Source organism: Anser anser (genome assembly GCF_964211835.1).
Source record: "Anser anser genome assembly, chromosome: 17".
NCBI classification, from domain to species: Eukaryota; Metazoa; Chordata; class Aves; order Anseriformes; family Anatidae; genus Anser; species Anser anser.
This window is the reverse complement of record NC_139738.1, coordinates 5,001,221-5,024,872: the sequence shown is the minus strand read 5'-3', so window position 1 is coordinate 5,024,872 and position 23,652 is coordinate 5,001,221. Positions and strand designations below refer to the sequence as shown.

The following is a 23,652-nucleotide window of genomic DNA, read 5'->3' as shown; positions in this document are numbered from 1 at the left end:
GTCCTGGCCCCTGCTCCTCTGTTCTCCAGCAGCTTCCCTCCTTTGTTCCCATAGCGAGTCCAGAAAGTAAAAGATCCTGTCGAGCCTTTCGGAGGAAAAGTAATTACAGTGAACCAAAACCATGCACTTCCCTCATGTAACGTGCGTTCTTGTTGGAATTTCCCAAAGAATTCCTCACTTGTCCTCCTCTCCTGCCTTTCCTGGTGTTTTCTTCCATTGCACTTGGGAGCTAGGTGTGGTGGCCAGGTACCAAAGCAACTGTTTGCTTTGCCGTGGAGAAACACAACCAACAAATTTCTGGAGGCTGGGAAACTGCTTAAAGCTTCCAGTCCTAGGGCAGTTTCATGCTCGGAATAAAAGCTGAGCAGCCCAGGTAGGTTGGCAAGAGAGAGCGAGGGGTGGGGAGAAGCAGAGACAAGGAAAAAGGATGGGAAGTCTGAAGTCACCGGGTGCACTTCATGGCAATCCCCTGAGGATTTGGTGCCTCACTAGAGAATTTTGCCACCCATTCTTGGTTTTGGGGTGTGAAAGGATGATTCACCTCCGTGCTCATGTTTTGCTCTTGGAGAGGTGACATTTTAGCAGGGCCTCTTGTGAAATCAGTAAAAACACCAGGCTCCGCCGGAGCATTTCTGGAGGTGTTCCCCACACCCAACACCTACGTCCCCGTCACCCCGTCCTGCGCATCGCCCCGGCCGCTCGCCCACGTCCACGCTCCTGGACGCTCACGTGCACCGGGGCTGCTCTGGGGCTGAACCTTGCCTCCTCCAGGTGCTCTCTCAAGACATCGCCTTCCTCTGCGCTCCGGTTCTGTGCCTCTGCGGCATCGTGACGAGGAGCGGGTCGGCGTTGGCAGCAGGAGGAGACAGGCGTGGTCCGTGCCCCGCACGTTGCCTGTCCCTGGGCAGCGGTGGCCTTGGCATTGGGCTGGCCCAGCGGCCGCAGGCAGGCAGGTGGTTGTGCAGGGGATTTTTGCAGAGCCAGGCTTTGAGCTGAACTGGGGCCAAGCTCAGCCCAAACCCAACCGAGGGAGCTCCAGAAAGGCCTGCGAGACGCGGCAGAGTCTGAGGCTTCGGTGTGGGATGAATAACTCCCTGATCTATAAAGTGGGCAGAATCACACTCCCCTGAGCAGCCCAGAGCCAGGGCTGGGCGCTTCAGTGATGGAGATAAGCGAGGAGGCCTGGCTGCCGGCCACGCTGGGTGCGGGTCGGGCGCAGCGCTCCTCCCTGCAGCCGGGGCGCGGTGCCGGGGCCGTGCGAGAGCTCGGCCTGCTCCTGGCAGCACCCAACGCGGGCACCTCGGCGTCCCTGCGGCTGTGGTGGGCCCGCGAGGAGGCTCCCCGGGGAGGCGCGAGGCCTCCGTCGGAAGCAAGGCCCCTCCGCCGAGACTGGCTGGGCCGGGGCAGGGGAAGAAGCAGGAACTGTCAGCTTCCATACCTGGGAACCTGTCAGAAGCCAGCTAGCAACACCAGCTTTTGTCTGGTATTTCCAGAAAAACCCGGCGGGACCTGGCATCCCAGGGCATAATTTATTATGGAAAAATAAAATAATAAAGTCCCGATCCCTTTGAGGCCTGAGTCATAGAAGCATCTCCTCATTAAAGCAGCTCCACCTCTCCGCATGGCGTTTGCCAGCACCATGCCGGGATGAATCCGCTCCCCGCCCAGGGCTGCCCCCTCCTCCTCGCCGCCCCGGCCCCGACCAGGAGCAGCGCAGGTGGCTCCACGTCTCCAGCCAGCTTCTCCCCGGGCCTCCCTTCTTTGGGCCAGGTCAAACCATGTGGGCAGGCGTCAGATCTTCCTCCTCCTTCCGTTGGCGTGTTTTGTAGACAAACGTCTTCATCTCTTCGCCCACCTTCCCCCCGCTGTGCCATCAGACTCGGCACGGGCCCGGCTCCCGCGTCCCCAGCCCCGCGGTCGGGGGCGTGCGGTGGCTTTCCACAACTTGAAGGCTTTCCACAACTTGAAGCCTTCTTCCGAGTGGCCCCGCTCGAGCAGGGAAAGGAGAGGAAGCTGCTCCTGCAGTAATTACCATCTGCATGTCCCGAAGGCAGGCAGCAGATGTTAGCAGAGGAGGACCCGGTCGGAAGAGGGTGGGGGAGCAGAGGCTGGGGAGAGGGCCTGATTTTAGTTTGTGATTGCATCTGAATATTCTTAACAGGAGCTCCGGAGGTTCTGCAGAGTTGATCCATGTGCTTGGAAACTTTCAGAGAAAGCTCCCTCTCGCTGCGTTTTCAGTCTTTTGCTTTTCTCAGACTTTTTCTATTTAACTCTTCTTGCTAAATAGCTTTCCTTTATGTCCTCCTTCGTTTCCTCATTCCCACAGTCTCTTCACTCTTTGTCACCCTCCTGGACTTCCCATTCTGTCTTTGGGTCTGCCTTGGTTTTCCTTTTTTTTTTTTTTCCCTCTCCACCTCCCTTCCATTATCTTGGTCTCTGTATTTTTCATTTCCCGATTTGTCTGTGGGCTGATATTCAGATGAGTGAACTTCTTCCAGTTAAAGGAGGTCATGAATATTATGATTTTTCTATCAAACAATGAAATATGGCTCAAATTACTATAAAGAATAGGGCCCTTTTCATAAACCACCTGCTGTTTTTTTTGAAAGAAAGCACACAACCGCTCGCCTGTGCGCTTCAAGCAGTTGTCTCTCATCTCCACCTCGCCAGGCTTTGCCGTTCCAGTTTCTTCTGCTGAATTCGTTGCTCTTGGTGCCGGGAGCCTGCTCTTCCCAGGCCGCCAGCACCCAGCGAGTCTGGCTTCGGGCAGGTCGGGACAGGACGGGGCTGCTGGCAGGATCCTCGCTACTTTGAATGATGGTTTGGGATCGTGCTTTTTTGATTGCGGTGTGTTTATTTTGGGGTTTTATTTTTGTTTTCGACAACATTTCGGTCTGCACCGTGCTGCCTCTCGGCTTGGCTGAGGGAGGGACGTGGTGTTCAGGTGTCAGCACCCGGGGGCACGCAGACGCGCGGGCGGCCGCCCTGCCTTCTGCCGGCCTCGCTGCTGGGGACCGGCGTCCTCCCCAGCCCTCGGGAGGGCTGTGGCCAAACGCTGCCTCCCGAGACCTCGGGTACATGCCAGGCACTTGCTCCACAACGTCCCGCATCGCCTGTGGGCCTGGCTGGGCCCTGCTGTCCCAGCAGCTTGGCCAACGAGCCCGTTGGCAGCAAGGAGCGGGGCCGTGGGGCCGTGGGACAACGGGGCAGGGGAGGTCTCTGCCCCACTGGGACTGCCACGAGCAGGCATGGGCAGCGCCAGCGGCGGGGACACCAGAGGACAGCAACTTGTCTCAGACTTGTGTTTTGATTTCAGTCCAGCCTATTTATATTCATAATAGCTGCTATTTTTTCCCTAGTTACATGGATGCGTCTTGTCCTCGCTCTCCTCTGCCTTCCCCAAGCAAACCTTGCTGCTTCTCGCATGCCTGCCCTGGGTGGCACGGAGCATCGTCCCTCTGGGGCCGAGCGCGCTGCTCCCCGGGGAGGCACGTGGGTGCCGCGCTCCCTCCCGCAGCGCCACGGCCCCGCCGCCCTCTCCCCCCGGCCCCTGGGCAGGAGCCGCCGTACACAGCCCGGGCTGTGCGAGCACGGAGTTTGTTTTGCCAGGGTGACCTGTTTAATCATCTCATTTTCTGGTGGCCGTTTATTCCTCGTTTCCACGGTTACAGCCCCATTAAGAGGAGAAGCAATAAGGCAGCGAGTCAAACAGGTAATAAAAACATTAAAGCCATGTGCGCATTGGGAGGGAGGGAGGGCGAGCCGCACGCAGCGAGACGAGACCGGCCGTGCCAGGGAGGCGGCAGGGGCGCCGGAGCCTGTGCGGCGTGGTGACACCCGGCTGGCTTCCCAGCCTCTGCAGGGGACCGGCTGCCAACGCGCCCCGGCAGCGTCCCGCCACGCCGCCTCGTGCGCTGCCACTTAGGATGGCGTTGCTGCCGTCAGCGGGCTGCTCTCGCCGTCCCCGCGCTGCTAGCGCCGAGTTAGCAGAAAGCACTTGAAATCAGAGCGTTTCTGCAAGTCTGTGTTATTTCAGGGTTGCGACCGTCTGGAAACGCTTGTAACTTGCGGTTTCTGTTTAGTTACTATGATGCTGGAGGACCCAAACATTTGCTCTTATAATAGCTCCGCGTGGTACTCCTGCTCCTACCGCTGCCAGCGGTGCCGGTGTCCCGGCGAGCGCGGCTCCGCACGGTTTTCTCCAGCACAGCAAAGCAGCACGGGCTGCTCAAAGCACCACGGCCGTGCACTTGCAGCTTGGGAGCCTAAACACGGCAGCAGGCAGCACCCTGGGCATCCTGCAGCCTCCAGGAGAAGTCGGGCTCCCTGGGGACGTGTGGATGCCCCCGGGGAGCTCAGTCCCTGCTCCTTGGCGTGGTGGGAGCAGGTGGGGTGAAAGCCTTACTTCTCAGTTTGGCCGCCCAGATGGGCCAGTAGCCATCTCCGACGGCCAGATGGAAGCTGAAATGATGTCGCTAAGAGTAATGTAAAAACTTCCTTGGATGCTCTTAAGCCCGAGGTTGGGATTTTCCAAATCACATTGTGCTGGCCAAATCTCGTTTCTCTGGCGTTGGGTGCTTACCAAACACGCCATGTCTCGGAGCGGCGCGGGAGGCTGGGCTCTTTGGAGAGCTGCCCTGGGCTGGCGGACGTGGGCTTTTCGTTTCAGACAGCCCGGGGGATTGCTCTGTCAGCTGATTTAGTAATTAAGCACGAAAATAACTCTCCAGGACTCCCTCCATGTCCCCACGAAGGGCCCGGCAGTTCCTGGAAGTGGGGCACGACCGGTGGGTGTGCTTTGTGCAGGCTGCTCCCAGGTGGTGGCACGGGGAGAACGGGCAAACTTCGTGTAGCTGAAAACTGCCCGTCTGGGGGGGGCTGGCTGCTGGGGGGCACAAATGAGCATGTACCCGGGGGCTGAGGGGTCCTGCCTCTGGATGGGGGGGAAGAGAAAACAAACAAGAAAAGAGAGCGAGGAAATAGTCATGGAAATGCAGGGAAATGATGTAAACTCACTCCAAGTGGGTTTTACCTGCTGGCTTCCTCTGTTGCAGTTTCTTACCCTCTTACAGCCCCACGTTGCCCTGTTGGGATATATTTTTAAAATTATTTATTTCTGACATTGCTTTGGGTTTTATAGTTTCTTTTCTCCGGACTTTATCAGAAAGCATATTTGTGGTGAGCGCCTGTGAAAGGACCTGGCTCGCTGAGTAAATATTCAACGTGGAAATGAGCGGCGTGACCTTGAGGGGGGGAGAGGGAGGAAAGCTAGGAGAAATTCATAAAAAGCTGCAAAAGAAAAGAGTGAGGAGAAGGGAGGGGAAGGGAAAAAAAAAGCCAGAAGGGCTGGCCAGGCTGGGAGAAGTCCCAAAGGTGAGGAATATTGGTCTTTGGGTTCCCGCGGTGGTTGGCCACGTAGCGTTACACGTCCCGGAGAGGCCCGGTCCTCGGCCGTGCCGAGCAGTGACACTTTGAAAAATAGGCCCATTTAAGGTGCCTCAAGTTGGGCAACAAAAGTCAGTAGTCACTTTAGCTCATCTTGGCCCGTGTTCAGGAGGGTGAATTTTATCCTTGGCGCGAGGCCAGCGGGAGGCCTGTGCGCTGTTCCCGTTCCCAGAATAGGACTCGGGGTGGCTCCTGGACCTCGCGGGTCCTTGGGGCGGGGGCACGTGTCCCTGTCACCAGGCTCCGGGTGAGCGTCTGCCGCATCCCTGCTGGAGACCGAGGTGTAAAGCCTGCACTCCGGCTTTCCAGAACCGCTGCATTTGGCTCCAGCCTTTCCATCTCACTACTGGAAGATCTAAACTGCCTTTAAAAACCGTACGGCAGGGGCAGGAGAGAAACGAGCTGGCTTTCTGCAGTTTTACTTTTTTTTTTTCTGTACGGGATGTTCCCCTAGCCTGTCCTTAGCATCTTGATGACAGCGGCAGCGGGAAGCCCCTCGGCCCTGCAGCTGCAGCCAGCAGTGCAGCTGCCCCGTTGTGTCGGGCGCGACGCAGCTCCAAGCATCGCAGCGAGCTGGAGGAGAAACCCCTGCGTGGGTCCCTGGGCTCCTGGCGCCTTCCGCTGCCTTTGGGGCTCTGAATGCCCAAACGACGGTTAGGGTGCAGTTAGGTTCCCCTCCCAGCTCCTCGTAGTGTCGTTTCTTCAGCTCCCCAAACTCTCTTGATTTCCAAGAGGGGAAGTCCGACTTCACTGGCATCAGCACTTCGAAGCGCCGCGCACTGACCTAAGCAGTTGGGAGCGTGGGGTGAGGAGCGAGCTGAAGCCGAGCCCGCGTTTGTGTTGAGGCAGCACTGCTAACTGTTCTGTGGTTAAAACAGGAGGGCTGCACTAGTCACCTCTGAGCGCACATCTTTAAAGTTTTCTTCCTTTGGGTGGGGGGATGATTTATTTCGCTGGGTGAGCCTGAAAAGCACAGAATTAGATTGTTACCACTCCTATGGGTGAGCCCTGCTGCTCTTGGATTTCCGTCCAGTTGGGGTGCATGAGATAGTAGGGAAAAGTCTTGTCTAGGGATGACCTCGAAGTAATTCCTCTCGCAGCGTGCCATGATGTCAGCCAGCCAGCGTGCAGTCGGCCTGACAGGGGGGAAAACTGGCATAAAAACAGGGCAGGGGTGCGAGGCTCTGAGAGCAGCCGGAGCAAAGTCACCAGCGCGGGTGCCAGGGCAAGGAACTGCAACCGCACGTTTAACAGCTTTGGATGTTTGCTTTCGTGTGACAGTTGCTGTTCAAGCAAACAGATCGGAGAATTCCAGGCTTGCAGGGATTTCGGGGATTTTGTTATACGTGCGTGTGTTGGAGCCCTTCAGTGCGGGCTGTGCAGGGTGGGCGTGCGGGGCTGGGGGAGCAGCGAGGGGGGCCGGTACCCTCGCCAAGCCTCCCCTCCGCTCCTGTCTGCATTCCCTGTCCTGCAGCCCGCAAACTGGCCTCACTGGCCTCCCAGCAGCGTCTCTCGGTGCAGACCAGTCCCCTGCCCCATGGCACCGGGTGTCCCCGAGCGGCCGGGCTGGGGACCCCGCAGGACCGAGAGCGCCGTGCCCCTGGCCCTGGGCTCTGCTGACGCTGTCCGCGGGCAGCCGGGAGGCAGAGCCTTGTTTTCACGGTTTCTCCTCCAAAAGGAAAGCCTGCAAGGGGTGAGGGGCAGACTCCTCGCAGCGAAGGTGTTAACAAATAGCAGGTGATTAAACATGACAAGCGGTGACATTTCTGTGTGGGGTTCTCAGTACCAGCAATGCCAAGAATGAAGCTATAAACCCTGACATTTTGTGTTATGCACTGAGGTTTTTAATAGACATCTTTCTCTCCCTCCCCCCTGTTTGTTTCTCTTACTCCTTTTTTCTCTTCCGTCCCTTTCTCCCGTCCCCTCTGCTCTCTCCCCCGACCCTCACATCCTCCTTCCCCATCCCTCGCTGCCCCTCACTCCACCAGACTTGCCTGCCGGCCTGCGCTTTTCCTTTCGTTCCTCCCTCCCTCCCTGTTTTCCCGGTGACACTTCCCAAGCTTTCTCTCCCCTCGCAGGCTCCTTCCCCCTTCCGACTCCTCTCTTCCTCCCCGCTCGCTCCCTGCCATATGCACAGCCGCTCGCAGCCGCTCTCGCCCGCCCGCGCTCCCGCCCCGGGCTGCGCGCCCGCCGCTCGCAGCACGCCGTGCCGCTTCCCCCGCTGCTGCTCCGTCTCTCACATGCTCTCGCACTTGCTCTTTTCTTCCCCTGCTTCCCCTTCTCTCGCTCCTCTTTGTCTCCGTGACTCCCCGCTGCTGTCATCCTCCCTCTGTCTGTTCTTTTCCACCCTCTCCCCTTCTCCCTCCCTTCCCTGTCTCTTTTTGGGGCCTGATGTAACTCGCTAACCGCGGGCAGCCGGGCCAGTTGCTTGTCAGGGAGCAGGTGTCCCACCCCTGAGTGATGTTTTTGTTAATAACATTTTTGCCCTGACTCAGAAGCCGGCGTTTTGGAGATCGCTTGTTGCTTGTTGGTTTTTTGTTTTTTGTTTTTTTAAAGTCCGGGAGCTGAGCAGGCCATGCTTTTGGGAACAGTTGCTGGGTTTGTGCTAAAAGGACCGCAACAGTTGTTGTGCTGAGCAAGAAGCTTTGGAACAACTGCAGATTCCCTCCCGCCCGCCCGGCCTGTCCGTCCGAAGGGCGTTTGGAGGTGACGCCCGACGCGCCGTCCCCTCGCGGCCGCCTCTCGTTGGAGCCACGGGATCGAGGCGCCCGGGCCCTGGGACGGGAAAACCTCCCTCACCTGCCCTGCTGGGACGGGGGCACGAAGCGAGCTCAGTGCCGCGGGAAGCAGGGCGTCTGGACACGGAGCTCTGCTCCATGTCGGTGTCACCGGGGCTCCGGGGCTCGTGGCCGGCTATGCGAGCCGTGCGGAGGAAAGCGGTCTCCAGGCCCAAAAGGCAGAAGGGCTCGGGGGCGGTCGTCGGCTCCCCCGTGCACAACAAGGAGCTCCTGGGGGCCTCGATGGCTTCCAGCCCGTCCCCATCCCCACACGTCCGTGCTGAGAGCACCTGGGGCTGGCGAGGGGCTGCGGTGGGTGGGCAGCGAGGCCGGGGCAGCTCCCATGAGGAGGTCACGGGGCCCCAGTGCAAAGGGCTCAGCAGGTATTTGAAGCGATTCCAAGCTAAACTGCAGCTTGAGTCCGGGTGTTTTCTCTTCCTTGACTCTGCTGGCGCTCTAAAAATCAAAATACTTCCCCCTGAAGGCTTCGCCTTCCCATAAAAGTGCCTCTCCCGCCCCGTCCGCCCAGGTTGTATTGATCCGGCACCACAGACGGTGGCTGCAGCTCGAGTTGCCAAGTAGGGCAGATCGATAAAGACTTGCTATGGGATTTTTGGCAGCTGGGGCATCCATTTGTCCCTCCTCCCCTCCCACCTTCCCTCCAGGAAACCGCCGGCGTCATGGTGAAAGCAGGTGGAGCACAGCCCTCTCCTTACGCCTCGTCCTTCCCCATCCTCCTGCTGTGGCCATGGGGACCGAGGCCACGGGTGGCCCCGCTCAGCCGTGACGGCCGCGTTCACCTCGTGTCCTGGGGCGATCCCCCGCGCCACCCCAGCACCCCCTTGGTCAGGATCTGGCCCCTACTGTTAGCACAGCTCTCTCTGTTTCACAAGAGCCCGCATCCGAGGCAATTCCCCTCTGCCCTTCCTCCCCGCCGCGGCCGTCAGTGCCGCTGTCACCGCCCCGAAGAAGCAAGGCGCGGTGACGCGAAGTGACTTGCCGGTGGCCGGCGAGGGGCCGGGGCTGGGGATGCCCTTGCCCATATGGGATGGGGCTGTGCCCCGTGGTGCGGCTCCCTGGGGGGAAGGAAGGAAGGCAGAGGGAGCGGGTGACTCTGCCGCGAGGTGTCCTTAACCCTCGGCCAGCTCCTGGCTGCCGAACCTCTGACAGGTGCCGAGCGCCGCGCGCAGTGAAGTTAATGAAATGAGTATTTCGGGGAGAGGGGGGGAGGGAGGCTCTGTACTGCACCCTGGGGCCCTGGGTTTATTAATGGTGACCTGCCATTAAAGACTAAAGTGCTAACCTGGTCATATTTAGCAGCTTTCAATGGTATCCCAGCGGCCTCCGCTTGCAATATCGAGCCCTGCCTTCCCCCCGCAGCCCCAGGCCGGCAGGAGCTGACTCCGGAGTTTCTCCGCCGCGATGGGTCTGGTGGGCAGCGCCACGCAGCCTGCTGGACAGACGGACAGACGGACGGACAGACCGGCCCCCTCCCCACTGCCAGGGCTCGTCTGGACCCGGTGAACGCAGGGCTCGAGGCTGAGAGCTCCAGGTCGGAGCCGGGGGCTGCTCTCGTGGCCACGAGCCCTCCTGCACCCCTCCAGGAGGGGCTTGGGAAAGCCGAGCATGGGGAGATGTCCCCTGTGGGGATGGCAGCGGCTGGGCATTGCAGTGACAGGCGCTTGAGAAAGGTGCTGGGGGCTGCTGCTGGTCCGAGCAGGGATCAGTGTTCGCAGAAGGAGAAGAAAAAAAAAAAGCCCCCGAGTCTCCTCGGTGCTAATTCTGCTCTCGATGGCTCCCCAGAAGCAAGCCCCTGCTTGGCTCCGTGTGCCAGCTGAGATTATTGCCTTCCCTGATCACTTCTTCCTGGATTAAAAACTCAGCCCGGAGCATTTTTGCCTCGTGTTGCTGGGGGAGGGAGGCCCGCTGGCAGCTCCGTGTGGTGCAGCATGGACCAGGAATCCCACGGCATGGCCAGCTCGGGTGGGAGGTCGCCGTTCTCCCTCTCCCCGCACCATTTCACCTGGGGTGAAGGCACGCCGAGCCAGTCCCTAAGGGGTTTTTCCCTCTCCAGCAAGCCCCGCGAGCCACAGCTCATCCATCCCCTCATCCCTTCCTGCGGGCACGTTTGTCAGCGTGGGCTTGGGGCCATTCCCCGGCAGAGCCAGCGAGGGCAGGGGCCTTGTTCCAGCGCCGAGCTCCGGCCCTCGCAGGCTCCCAGCAGGACGAGTGCCGGCTTGGCAGCCAGGCTGGGGGCAATCCTCGCTCGCTCCGTTGGCTCCGCGCCCCGGCTGATCCGGAGCCAGGTTCGCTGTAATCCCTACATCCTGTTGCAGGTCCTTAATCAGCTGGAACCGGCCTGGAAGAAAAAAAAAAAAAAAAAAAAAAAGGCAACCAAAAACCCCAACCCCAAAGTGCTGTGGTTAACGGGGACGGGCTGCAGCAGCCTTGTAGGGCTGGGGGCTGAGGGAAGGAGATACTGGGGGGCTCTGCGGGACCCCTGCGCTGTTCCCCTGGTCTGGGTTTCAGGCGTCGTTTCCCCTTTTTTCACCCCCCCAGCCCAAGTGGGGATGCCGCCCCCTCGGCCCGTGCTGGGCAGGCTGGAAAAGTCTCTGGGTTGTTGTTGGGTCGTGGTTTTTTTTCCCCGTTTAATGCATAGAATAACACTGATGGGTCTGAACAGCTCCAGCCAGGCGACGAGGGGAAAGAATAACAAGCTCCTGGATGTCAGGCGAAATTATGGGCCATCGCTATTTAGGGTGAGTCTGGTGGATTTAGGGCCTCTCTGTTCTATTGTCCCGGCTGCTCTGAGCATTGGAGCAGGCGAGACACAAGTCGGGAATTTCATCGCGGGGCACGTGCAGGGGAAGGACGTTCCTGAGCCTTTCCGGGGCTGAACAGCGGCAGTGGGGGACAGGGGACGGTGTTGGATGAGCAGGCAGTGAGATGGGGCACCGGGAGGAGGCAGATGTGGTGCTCTGGGAGTTTTAGGAGCTCCCCAGGCTCATGTAGAGCTGGTATCCCCTCCTTGTGCCTCGGCACTTACCCCGTCAGCCCCCATCTGCTCTTCGGCCTCATGTGCAGCACTCAGGGAGGTCGTCGTGGGAAAGGCAGTGCCCAAATGGACACGTGGCACGGGGCTTGGGGATTTTGGGGCTTTCTCTTGGGCTGCTTTTGGTGCTGGTGATGCAGCCAGGGCTGGCACCGTGCTTGTGCAGGCTGCCAGGTATTGGGGGAAGGGCCCAGACAGCGGCGTAAGGGAACACCGAGAGGATGAGGAAAGCGTGATACGAGTGGGTCAGCCCTGGGAAAGTGAAGCCTGCCCGAGCCCTGAGCAGGGCGGATCCTGAGCTTCCAGATTTTGGCAAATACACCATGTCCCATGCCAGGGTGGGGAGGAGTTGCGGAGCGTAGGAAAGCCATGCTTGCCCAGCGTCAGCCTCGCTCGGCAGGGTGAATTCTTTGCTTCTTTGGGGCTCTTTTTATTTGACCGGATTAAAAAGCCTATTTGAGTTTCTTAAACCATTTAATCTAAAATCCCCAGGTAGATGCGCCATTGGATTCAGTTTTAAGCTTATAAACAAAATAGGTCTGTGTTTGCCTCGGTTTTGTTGCAGAGAAGCGCGGGGTTGACCTGTCCTCCCTGCAGCGGGCAGGAGCTGGGCTCCTCACTCTTGGGAGCCCCCTGAGCTCTCTGTGGGGTGGGACTGTGGGGACAGGGCTGCTGCCCTGTCCCTCCAGGGAGCTGGGAGCCAGGGCCAAGCTCCACTGCCCATGGTGAGCGACCAACACGGTTCCCAGGGCTTTGTGCCCGCGTAAAATGCAGCGAAGACCATTGGTCTGGAAGAAGTGTAGGGAGATGGGAAAGGAGGAGGCCATAGGAAAGTGGGGAGGAAGAGAGCTGCAGCGTGACACTGGCCTGGGCCAGGTGATGCTTCCCGATGCCCGCAGTCCTTGGAGAGGAGCTGCTGCTCCTCCTCCACGCCTGGCTCCTCCCTGGGCTTGCTCCTGCGCCCGGCCTCTCCGCTCCCCTGGGGTTCTTGTCGCCCTTCCAGCTCCACATGGCTTTATTGCTGCCACTCCCTGCGCTTTTGAGGAGGTTTTGTGGACACGGGACCAGTTGGGACTGCTCTGAGATGGGCCGAAGTGGGACAGCTCATGGTGTGGGTTCGCAGGAGAGAGGTGCTAGTGGTGCGCGCAGCAGTTAGAGGCACGTCGCGGCTCCGCGGGCAGCGGTGTTGTGCTCCTGGCAGCGCTCGGTGCCGGCTGCTCCGAGGGGAGGCATCAAACCCCACAGCGGGCAGATACAAGGGGATCTACCCCTGCTTCCCCCCGACACCCTGTCCATGCACCCAGCGGACAGATACAGGGGGATCTGCCCCTGTGACCCCCAGCGCCCTGTCCATGCGTCCAGCAGAGGTGGCGATGCCCACCCGTGCCTGCGGCGACGATGCCGAGCTTGGTCCCAGCATGGCCGTGGGAAGGCAGAGCAGGGGACCTCCTGCGTCCCCGGCTCACAAGGAGATGCTCCGTGGGAGGTGGTGGCCAGAACAAGGCTGTCTCCTTCTCCCCCGCCTCTCCCAGGGAACCAGAGGCAGACAGAGGGACGGGCGTCTGTCCGGTGGCAGCCCGAGCAGGAGGGAGCCCTCTTGGCTTTGCCGAGGGAGCCTCTTTCTATATGGAAATGAAGAATTTAGGCTAATGGAGCTCAACCATCTCTAATTTTGCGATGGCAGGAGGATTTTGATTGAAAGTAATTAAGCAAGCTAGCTGTAAAATTAATTAAAGCAAAAGGGGGGGATTTTTTTATTGGATTGGATAGCGATATAGCGGCTGTCAAATGGGGGACGGATGGGGGTGACCTGAATTCTCTGCCCTCCCTCCTCCCACTCGGGACGTTTATGTCACTTTAATCTCCTTACAGCGGCTGGTGTGCATTTGTTTGAAATAATCAAGGAAATATGGTCAGAAATTGTCAGCTTTCAGATCTAATTTACCTGACAGCCCTGCGCGGACCAGTAAGCCTCTGTGTGCGTGTGTGTGTGTGTGCGGTGCATGCGATGCTGTGGGCGTGGAGGGCTCCTCGCCTCCCTTCTCCCCCCCTTTTTCTTCACCCCGTCCTCACTTGATTCCCAGCAAAATTAATTCTGGTGCATCTGGGACCACCTGGCACCCCCCAGGAAAAGGAGATAAGTTGGAGAATTTTCCTGCGGTCCCTTCTCCACCCCCCCTTCCCATCGCTGCCTCCTCCCAGCCTGCTGCCTCATCCTTGCACCATAACCAGCTTTAGGGTTTAGGCAATATAGGATTAGGGGAGGTGGCTGTAATTCTTTATTCCAGATGGCCGGCAACTGCTAAACCCGCTGTCACAAGCACCGGGTTATAAAAATACTTAAATTAGGCCCTTTGTTCCAGCCCCCGGCCCTGCCAAGTGGCGCTCCCCGTGTCCTGCCGCAGCTCAGCTCACCCAGCACAGGTGGGGGCTCCGAGTCGGGGTGGTGCTGGTGCTGGTGCTGGTGCTGGGAAGAGGAGGCTCTGGGCTCACACCTACCTGGATTCCCTTGCTCAGCTCCATCTGCTTCTTTTTGCTGTCAGCGCTTAAAGAGAGCTCTGGCAGTAAGGAGAGTGAGGCACAACTTGGTGTGCTCGCGCAGCTGGTGAAGGTCCTGAGCCCAGGAGGTGCCAGGGCCGCCGCTCTGTACGTCTCACGAGGGACCTGCTCTTCTCCGGGACCCAGCTTTTCCCCCCGTCCCTAACCCTACAAGTACCTGGTGGCCTTGGCCCGACGCTCTGCAACGCAGGGAGGGAAGGCAGCTGCTGTAGGGTCAGCGTTTCCTCCGAGCCGCTGCGGTGTTTCACATCTGTCTTGCTAGGTCGGCTGTTAGGGTTATTATTTATTATTTATTATTGTTCATTAAGTGCTGACAGAGTTGGGGCTTTTGTTTGTTTTGTTTGGGTCTCCATTTAGAGGCCTTCGCTGCGGCAGCCTCCAGTGCCAAGACTTGAGGCGCTTTTACAATTACAGCCGTGATCCTATTGTATTGTTTATGTAATGACTCTCAATCCCGAGGGATTCTGCTGCCTTTCTTAAACCCAAGCACCCAGCACCTGGCAGGGAGAGGGCAGGGCAAAGGCTGGCCCCGATGCCCAGGAAGATCTTCCGGGCTTTGCGTTCTAGGGGATGGTTAATGCGCAGACAGATCAGGCTGGCCCTCGCGGCGAGGGCCCACATGCAGGGAGGGCGATTAAGCTGCTTCGGGAGCAGCAGATGATCCATCCCCGCCACGGCTGCAGGGCTCCTGGTGGCTCAGCCCCGATGCTCTGGCTGCTGGATGTCTCCCGTGCGGTGAGCTGGGTGCCCAACCCTTGGGCCAGCTCCCGTGGGTGCTCCCTGAGGATCCCCAAGCACCTCGGTCCCAGGAGAGAGACTCCCACCCCGTTAGGTGGCTGGGCGGATGCGCCCCCGCAGCTCCCGAACCTGCTGACGTGGGCAGGCCGTGGTCTAGTCCATGGCCAGCCGTGCTGCGGTGGGTGAGGAGCCCGTCGCCACGATTCTCGGCTTTATTTCCATCCTTGCCACTGATTCGCTTCGTATCCGGAGCCTTGCGAACGCGTAGCATCGTGCCAGTGCGTCCTCATCAGCGTAATGGGTATAATTAGGCGTCCCTGATTGAAGATAGTGCTGAAGGCTGAGTGTGCCAGCAGACTTTCTGCTGGCGTTCAGAAGTCCTTTGCAAAAAAAAAAAAAAAGGAGGCAAGACCCAGATTTTAGAGTGCTGGTTCCCACATTGCATTTCATATATATAAAGATTAAAATCTCTGATGTATTGAGATCTGCTGCCCCGAATGAAGCACTGTCCTCCCCTAAACCCAGCAGGAGCAGGGTTAGGTGCAGACCGAGCGCCCCGAAGTGTGCATTCAGCCAAACACGGGGACCGCAGGATGGGGCACTGCTGATCCCCCGTGTTAATTGCAAGTACAACAGAATGTAATATCAAGAATAGTCTAAATAATTTCATGGCCCGCTAACTGAAAGAGAGCTCGAGTTCTGGGACGTGGACCAGGCTGCCGCTGATAATGGTATCTAAAGGCAGTGGTGTCTGGAAGCGGGGTCGTACTGTGCTGGCTGCTCCTATTTCCTTCTGCAGATTGCAAGACAAGATGACTAAGAGTGCATTAGATAATTTTCTAACATAACATTCCCTACAGGCAGTTACTGGCATTGCTGTAGAGACGTCCTGAGCAACGTGTTGGAAAGAAGTGCACAATTTCTTTCTGCCTTGTGACAATGCTTGAGACCCCCGTGCAGAGCCGTGCCCCGTTCTGACTGCAAGGCTCCTTAGACATGGCTGAGGAAAATGCACGTGAGTGCTGACCTGGGGCCCCCTCTCTTCTTGTTTTACACCTTGTCCCTGCTCAACACGCAGCCCCTCGCCGCCTCCAGCACGGCCAGGAGCTGAGCGTGTCCTGGCGCCGGGAGGATGGGATGAGAAGTTCGGAGCTGGGTGGCGTGCCTTTTCCTCTCGGTTTGATGTGAGTGGGGTTGGAAAGCCATAAGCTCTGCTTTGCCACCACTGCCGGGGTGTCAGCTAGGGAAATCATTCTTCTGAGCTTAGCGGAGTGACATGAGCATCAGAGCAGGCAGAGGGGGATGAAGCCTGGCGGGTCTGGTGGAGGAGGGCCGAGGCACCGGGCTCAGAGCGTCTGGGGTGTTTGACATGTCTGGGAAGCGCGTGTTGATTCGCCTCGTGCTGGGGACTGGAGGTGAGCCGCTCGTCCTCAGTCTGGGGCAGCAGAGTCCTTCAGAGAGCAGACAGGCAGCTCAGCTCACGTCAGGTCGGAGAAACCTTGAAACCTCCAAAGAGGAGACGATCGGGGGCGAGGCACGGCGGAGACACCGGGAGCTGAAGCTCCTGGGGGGCTGTGGAGCTGCTGCCCCTCGGCAGGGTCTCGCTGCAGCGCTGGGGTCTGCCTGCAGCTCCGTGCGCCCCGTGGGCAGCGAGGGATGGAGGCAGAGCTGGAGGCTCCAGTCTCCAGCGTGTTCCAGGCAGAGGGTGCCCTGCTTGCGATGGATTCGGGGGCTTTCTGCAGAAACTGTCTCCAAGGGCAGGTCTGAACAAGCCAGTTACTCTTAATTTCCACCAAGAAAATAGAAACCCTGAAATAGAAGGGTTGGGGCGAAGAGGGGGTGGTGTTGCTGGCTGAAAGCAGCAGCCGAGCCCAGGCGGGTGCTAACAGGGTGCACCGGGGTCTCGCAGTCCGCGGCCGTATCGGAGGGGTGTGCGGAGCAGGGCTGAGGACAGTGTTTGTGGGGACGGCCTGGGTGGGGAAGCCGGGCGCAGGACGGGGAGGACAGCCCCGTGTCACGCTTGCAGCTCATCCGCTGGGACCCACTTAGAACCCAGAGGTGACAGAGAAAGGATTCCATGTGTCCCCCTCCTTCCAGCTCACCTCCTCCCTGGAGCACCAGGCAAGTTTATCAATTTACACCAGAACGCAGGAAAATCAGGGAGGTTGCCAAGGTCTCGGCTTCATTAATTCTGAACCCGCCGATGGCAGCCCCCCGCTCCGGCACCCGCTCGCGGGGCTGCCGCTGCTAGTGCAGGCTCGCCTCATGGCTTATTAAACCTGCACCTCCAAAACCAGGCTGAATTCAGACCCGCACCGTCTGATTCCCCATGTCCCTCACTCCCCTGGTGCCTGGAAAACAGCTTATTAAAACTCACCATTGGTAATTGCCTGGGAAGTCACATTTTTAACACTTTCCTCCGGTTCTTGAGAGCTGAAGAGCTGAGCCGTTGCCTTTCCCAGACCGCGGGGTAAACCATGTTGATGTTTTTTTGCGGGTGATAATGGCGAGCTGGAAACCACCGAGCTGCTGGAAGCAGAGCGAGCCCCGTTGAGTCCGAGGAGCTTGAAACATGCCTTGTTTCTCGGTCCCTGTGCCCTGAAGCCCACAGCAGCTGCAGAAGCAAGGCGCCTAGTGCACCGTTGGGGGAGCAGGTGACAGAGTCCTTGGCACCAGCAGAGGAACCCAAGAGAAAGAATGGACTGCTCGGACTGCCCTAACGCCAAGTCAGTGGCGTCTGGGGACGTTTTCAGTGCAGGATGAATGTGCAGGACCAGTGCTCGCTCGGGTGACGTGTCCCAGCGAGACAGGGGACGTCCGGGGCATCCCGTGTGGATGCTGTTGCAGTAGGCAGAGCTGCTGCAGCTCCAGCAGTGCCAGTGGCAGGGGGCTCGGCCTCCTCCGGGACCCCAGCAGAGCAGGGAAGGGGATTTGGGGGAAGGCTTGGTGGGAGCGGGCCGGAGGCAGCGCTCCCCGAGTTCACGCCGCACGGGAGATCCACCCATAAGGAGCTGTCTTTTTATTTGCAAACTGAGCGGTTGTACTGGAAGAGATTTAGCAAACATGGGGCTGCACAATGCTGTGTGCACTGAGTCACCCGTCAGGGTTAGAGCCAACGAGCACTGCGAGCTACTAAGGCAAACATTGGCGAATAGTTACAATAGGCACCAAAAATATCTTCAAATGAGATCTTTCTGCATTGCTGCGTGTTGGGTAACAGGGAGGGCTGACAACCTAAGCTGAAACCCTACCCACATGCTCTAGAGCTCATCCTGGGCAAGGCGAGCGACCGGCTTGGGAAGGAAGCAGGAGAAGCAGTGGTTTTGCTCCTGCGGGAGCCCCGGTGAGCCACGAGGCTCCCCACGAGGCCGGCCTGCTGTGGTGGAGAGGCAGGGGCTGTGTCCTGCTGGCCGGGGGGGTGCTTGCCTTGGGGTCGGGGCTCTGCAGCAGCAGTGGCCCCAAAATTGCTCACGTGCTGTCAGATGGGCAGCTCCAAGCCATCCTGTACAGGGACGGGTTGCTCCATGGGGTCCCAAGCAAGGGGCAGCTCCTGGGGGCTCTCCTCCAGCCCCCCCAAGCTCACCCTGCTGCGAGATCTTCTTGAGCTGAGTTTCCTCCTGGCTGCTCTCTCCCGAGGCAAGCCGTCTCCCCAAAGCCCAGGCCTGCTCTCAGAGACACAATTCCCAAAACTCCGGTCCTGGGGGCTCGTCCGGAGGAACCTCAGCAGAGCCGGAGCAGAGGGAGGCTCTCGGCCTCACATCCCCAGGGTAGGGCTGGTGACAAGCGCCGAGTCCCTGTCCCCCTGTCCTGCTGCCTGTGTCCCCCCTGCACCCTCACACGGGGCTGGGGTCGTGCCGTGGCCCCGGCCCCCTCCTGGCTCGGAGCTCCCGAGCTCTCCCCTGGTTTTTCGCAGCCGTTTTTTTGCTGCCAGCGCAGGGCACTGAAAAGTGCTGGCACTGCCAAAAACCCTGTGTGCACTACGACTCCCCAAACATCCCTTTATTTTTATTGTTCTGTTAATTACTGTTTAAACTTTAATAAGTCACTTCGTCAGGAGGGGGGACCTGCAGTGAGGTTTCTGTGCAAACACTGGGCCCGGCGGTGACTCTGGTGTAACATAACCCTTTATACAATGTGGGAATGTTTAGACTGTAACAGAAACTTGTTATTTTAATGACAGTTAAAGGGGGAAAAAAAAAAAAGAAAGGAGCGAATGAAAAAAGGGAAGCGAGTTTGTTGGGGAAATGGCTCATCTCAATCTCGCTGTCTGGCCTCTTTTCTCCTGGCTCTAACGGCAGCGGGGCGAGGAGGTTTTATGGCTCCTGCCGACCCGGCCCCGTTCCCAGCGATGCCCCGCGCTCGGCACGCCGCGGTCCCCTCTGCTCCGCGGGCAGGAGATGCTGATGGAAGCAGCAGGGCTTGCTGTTGCTCGGAGGCAGCAGCAGATGCCTAAAGCCAATTTGAGCTCAGTCTAATTATTCTGACCCACACGAGAGACTTTCCCCTTCTCTTCAGCGCCTCCTCCACCGTTTAAGTTTTTAAGTAGCTGTGCTGAAACAGATGCTGGCACGCCAGAGATAAGAGGGTCTGCGTCCCGGGGAAAAAATGGACTTTTGGGTTAGAAAGTGCTGCCTGCCTTTGCCCGGTGTGTTGGCGTCTCCCTGGCACCCCACTTGGCCTGCCCCGAGGCCGTGGCACTTCTTGGGCTTCGGCCTGGATGTGAGCTTTGCGTGGCGACCAGGATGGGCCCCAAGAGGGAAGGGGAGCAGGGACACGTCTTGGGGCTCACGGGCGGCCCCGAGGCCGTGCCAGGCCCGTCGATGTCTGTCTTGCTGTGAGGGAGCGCAGGGTGCCCGTGCAGTGCCAGGTGTCCCCGTGTCGCCGCGCCGAAGTCACCTCCAGGTTGGGCTTGGCTATATTTAGCGCTGCCTATAGACAAGGCAGCACGGAGCGATGTACATGATGTGAAAACCTCTCCACTCCCGCCGACCTCGCTGCTGCTGCGGTGAGCTCCCCGGCTCGGGGCCCAAGGCCAGGAGAAGGGAGAGCCCCATCCGTGTCCCGACAGGCTTCGCGTGTCCCCTCCTCACGTGGCCTGGGAGGGGGACACAAAGGGTAGGGGCAGGAGGGTGCGGGGTGTCAGGATCTGGCCCTGTGGGGACAGCAAGGATCTTCCCCAGCACCAGCCCCCTTCCAGGAGCCCTGCTTCTCTCTGCAGAGCCCCTCGCTCTCACGGAGTTCGTGGGCAGAGCAGGAGCCGCGGGCCCACCGCGGGGCTCAGGGGAGCGCGGTGCTGGGGCCGTGTTGTCCCCGGTGGGCGAGCGTGCGGGGAGCAGGCCAAAACAGTTCGCGCTTCCCTCGCCCGCTGCCGGGGCTGTGATTGTTATTGATCGGCTTTGCTGTTCTCGGCACTTTGTGTTTTTCCAGCTGAGCATTGCCTGCCCCTTGATTTGATTTTTTTTTTTATTATTATTTATTATTCTTTTTTTGGCTCGTTCCAATGCCCCCAAGCGTTGCCCGTGGGGCAGGTGCGTGCCCAGTGTGCACGGGCACGGGGCTCTGGAGGGTCCCAGAAAAATGCAAGGATTAAATCCCCGGGTCTGCGCTGCCCCTGCAAGTGTCATGCAGTAGGAAACCAGCGGCAGGGCCATGTGTCGAAGCAAATAACAGCCACGTGGACAGGTCTTCAACCTGGATGGTCTTCAGCCCCAAAGACCTGGGTGCTTTGCTCTCATTTCTCGCTCGCGGTGCCGGCTGTCGGACCCCGCGGAGCGCCTCGCTCCCCCGGCGTGCCCGCAGCCCTCCCCGCAGAGCCGTGCCCGCCCGGGGCCGGCGGCAGGAGCCGTCCCGCTAGGAATGGCATTTTCCAGGTTCCTGCGTGAGGCTGAACATGTCCCAGCTGCGAAAATAACGAGCCGAAATACCCTGTGGAAACAGGAGCAGCAGCGACACATCTGTCGGCTCCGCGCAGAGCCGGATTGTAACTGATGCCCCAAAGGGGCGCCCGGGGCGGCGAGCCGCTCGCCGGGGTGCGCAGCCAGGACCGGGGAGCGTTGGCTTGGAGGGGCCAAAGCGTGGAAGCAACAGATACCCCTGGGCCTCCCGCAGGACGGGTGGGCTGCGGCCAGACGTGACGTTGAGCGGCTGCTCCGGGCGGCCGTGGGGCGAGGGGCTGGGTGCCGGTGTCCCCACGCAGCTCCAGCACCGTCCCCTGCCCGGCCGCTGCCTCCCCTCGGCCGGTGGGGTCACTTTGGCTGGCGAGCGCGAGCTGAGCTCAAGGATAGAGCCCCCTGGACGGAGCCAAGGAGCCGCTGTATAAAAAACGCTGAGGTTTTCCTTTTCTGTACAGCGCGTTTCCCTAAATTGCCTTTGACTGTGTGCATCGCTAATGAAAGTTTATGCCCTTGTTAGAAGGACAGGCAGGTCCGTTCCAGTTAGGGCTGGGTCTATCCTTCTGCCAACTGCCCTCCCCAGCACACACACACACACACACACACACACACGCTCGCTCGCTCGCTCGCTCGCTCTCCCTGGTGAATAAGTGGAGGCTGTTATAAAAAAAAAAAAAAGGAAAAAAAAAAAAAAGAGGAGGGGAAAAAAATTTCCATATTTGTGTAAGTTGCTTTAAAAGCATTTTATCATGTCATAAAAAAAAAGGAAAGTACTCTTGGAAATTGATCCTGCACACGAGCCCATTGGACAGAAGGACGTCGGGATGTTAATGGCTATTTTGCTCCAGGGTGGCTTATTAAAAAATTTATACATAAATGCTTAAAATTGCATAAATTATTTAAAAAAAAAACATAGTAAGCAATTTGCAATCCCGATCCACTTTTCCCTCTTTTTCTTTCCCTCGTCATCCTTTTCTTCCCTTCTTTCTTACCAAAAAAAAAAAAAAAATTCCTTCCCTCTCTTCCCACCCGGGTCCCCTCCCTGTCTGAAAATGCGATGCGTCCAGAAGTGCACATGGATGTGTGTAAAATATATACGATTTTAAACACAACCCGCCGCCGGCCCGTGGAGCCAGCCACAGGGGGGAATAACAAAAAAAAAAGAGGGGGGAAGAAAAAAAAAAAAGGAGAGAAAGAAGTTTGGATATGATGAGTGTTCCTCGCAGGCGTGGAATGTCACCCACATATCCTGGAGATTGTACTGGGGAGGTTTATGATGGTTTCCCATTGATTTGTTTCCCCGACGCAGCTGCCGACCTCTATTGAGGGACAAACATAATCAGCACTGACGCAAATTAGATGGTTATTCGTTTTGAAAATTGACAGAAAAACAATAAAAAAGATGAAATGCTCCCAAATCAATAGATATAATGAAATTCAAATAATCCGAGAGATGAGGTCTCCATGGCAACTGATAATGTGGAAAAGAAAACAATTTAATAAAGGACAGACACACTTTGAAAACAGATTGGGCAAAGGGAAGGCGGGGGGGCGAGGGAGCAAGGGGGGCCGTGGGCTGGGTGGCGGTGGGAGGGGGCGGCGGCGGTGGGGAGCCGGCAGCCGGCTGCCTCTCCGGTTGGTTGGCGGTGCCGCGGTGAAGGATCACTGTCCATCCCAAGGACGCTTGCCATAATTAAGAGAGGCTTTCGGTCCAGAAAGTGCAGATTCAGGTTTTAATACACAAAATTATTTCAGGAGCACTGAATCGGAAAGTCGTTTGTTATGACCTTCCTGAGAGGCCTGGAGCAGGGCATGTTGGAGGCGCGGCGGCTGAGCCAGCTGAGTTATGGCATATTTGTGTTTTTATAGTGCGGAGGGGAGGGGGGAAGGGGGGAAGAAGGTTAAACAGTATTTACAGCTCAGTTGTTTTCAGAAAGGAAAGAGAAATAGAGTTCATGAAAAGATGCGAGCGGAAGAGAGCGAGCGAGGGAGAGGCAGAGACCCCCCGCCCGGCACGCTCCCGCCGCGGGGACGCCGGCTCCAGCGGGACGCTCGCCGACGCGCTCCTTGCCTTGAGGTGTGGGGGGCACAGGGGCCGGGGGCGCACAGGGGCCGGGCTGGGGCGCGGGGCTGGCCCTGCCAGGGCCTCCCGGGACGCCCGTCTTCTCTCTCCCAGCTGCAGAATAAACCACTCCCGGCACGGGGCCGGGAAACCCGCGCGAGCGCTGCGCTCCTACGGCCGGCTCTCCCCGCGTGGGTGCTCGCCGAGCGCGCGGGGCTGAGCGGCGCTCGGTGCGCCGCGGGGAGCTGTGGCCACGCAGGCGTCGCGCTCGGACGGCCGCAGACCACGCAGGGCGTTCGTGGACGTTCGTGTGCCTTCCTTCGCACGCGGTTCCTGCGCTCGGAGCTTCCCGGGTCGCGCGTGCCGGAGTGCCGGGTTGCGTGTGCCGCTGCGCGCGGCGGTGCAGCCGCACGGCCACGTTGCAGGGCACGTGTGCGTCCCCTCCGACGGGTGCTCGCGGCCGGCGGGAGCGCGAGCACGTGGGTGGGCTCACGAGGACAGGGGGATAAGAAGATGAGCCCTGATGACCAGAAGAAAGCACAGCAAAAGGCAAGGCAGAATTAGCCGTGGTGTGAGACCGCGATAACGAACTTTTTCTGGTCCTCTGTTTCTTGGTGGTGCAACAAGCGTGCAGGCTCCCAGCTCCCGGCTCTGCTCCTGCCTTCCCACTGCAATTAGTTAGGGCTGGGGCTGAGCTTTAGGGTGCTGACAGGGGCCAGCTCGCCAGCAGCCTCCCGAATCCCCCTGCAGCTGCCTCCCGGCCACCCCAGGGTGCGCAGGGAGCCCCTGTCAGGAGGAGCTCGCTTAGCCCCTGCCCTCAGCTGATGCTGAGCTGCTCCCCGCGGCTTTGGGCTTGGGTAAAGTGACTCGTTACAGACACCAAGGGGAGCTGGTGATACTGGGGGTGATTCCCTTCCCAGGTTGTATCCCAGTTCTCTCCCAGGTCCTCTTTACTCCCCCAGCATCAGGTACTTGCAGCTAAGCCTGGCTGAGGCGTGTGCCATCCCCCAACGTGCCTGCACCACGTCATTAGTGCTGGGGCAGCACGGGCTACACGAAGACAGCAAAGAGAAGCCTCAGCAAGGTGGGGCTGGGGTCTCTGTTGTGGTGCTGAGCAAGGAAACTCCA

At 58.8% G+C, this 23,652-nt stretch overlaps 1 protein-coding gene across 7 annotated transcripts in view; it reads left to right on the top strand.

Moving 5' to 3' along the window:
• CASZ1 (castor zinc finger 1) overlaps nucleotides 1-23,652 on the top strand; it is a 183,652-nt gene that overhangs the window by 102,227 nt on the left and 57,773 nt on the right. Inside the window, exon 2 of one of the 7 annotated variants that reach the window (XM_083802599.1) lies at nucleotides 15,432-15,586. The exons of 5 other annotated variants lie outside the window; for them this stretch is intronic. In XM_083802599.1, the coding sequence (XP_083658725.1) occupies nucleotides 15,568-15,586 (19 nt within the window). In that variant the 5' untranslated portion in view covers nucleotides 15,432-15,567. Of the gene's footprint in view, nucleotides 1-15,431; nucleotides 15,587-22,032; nucleotides 22,540-23,652 lie in introns of those variants that run through there. One more of the 7 variants, XM_083802604.1, reaches the window with a different exon arrangement.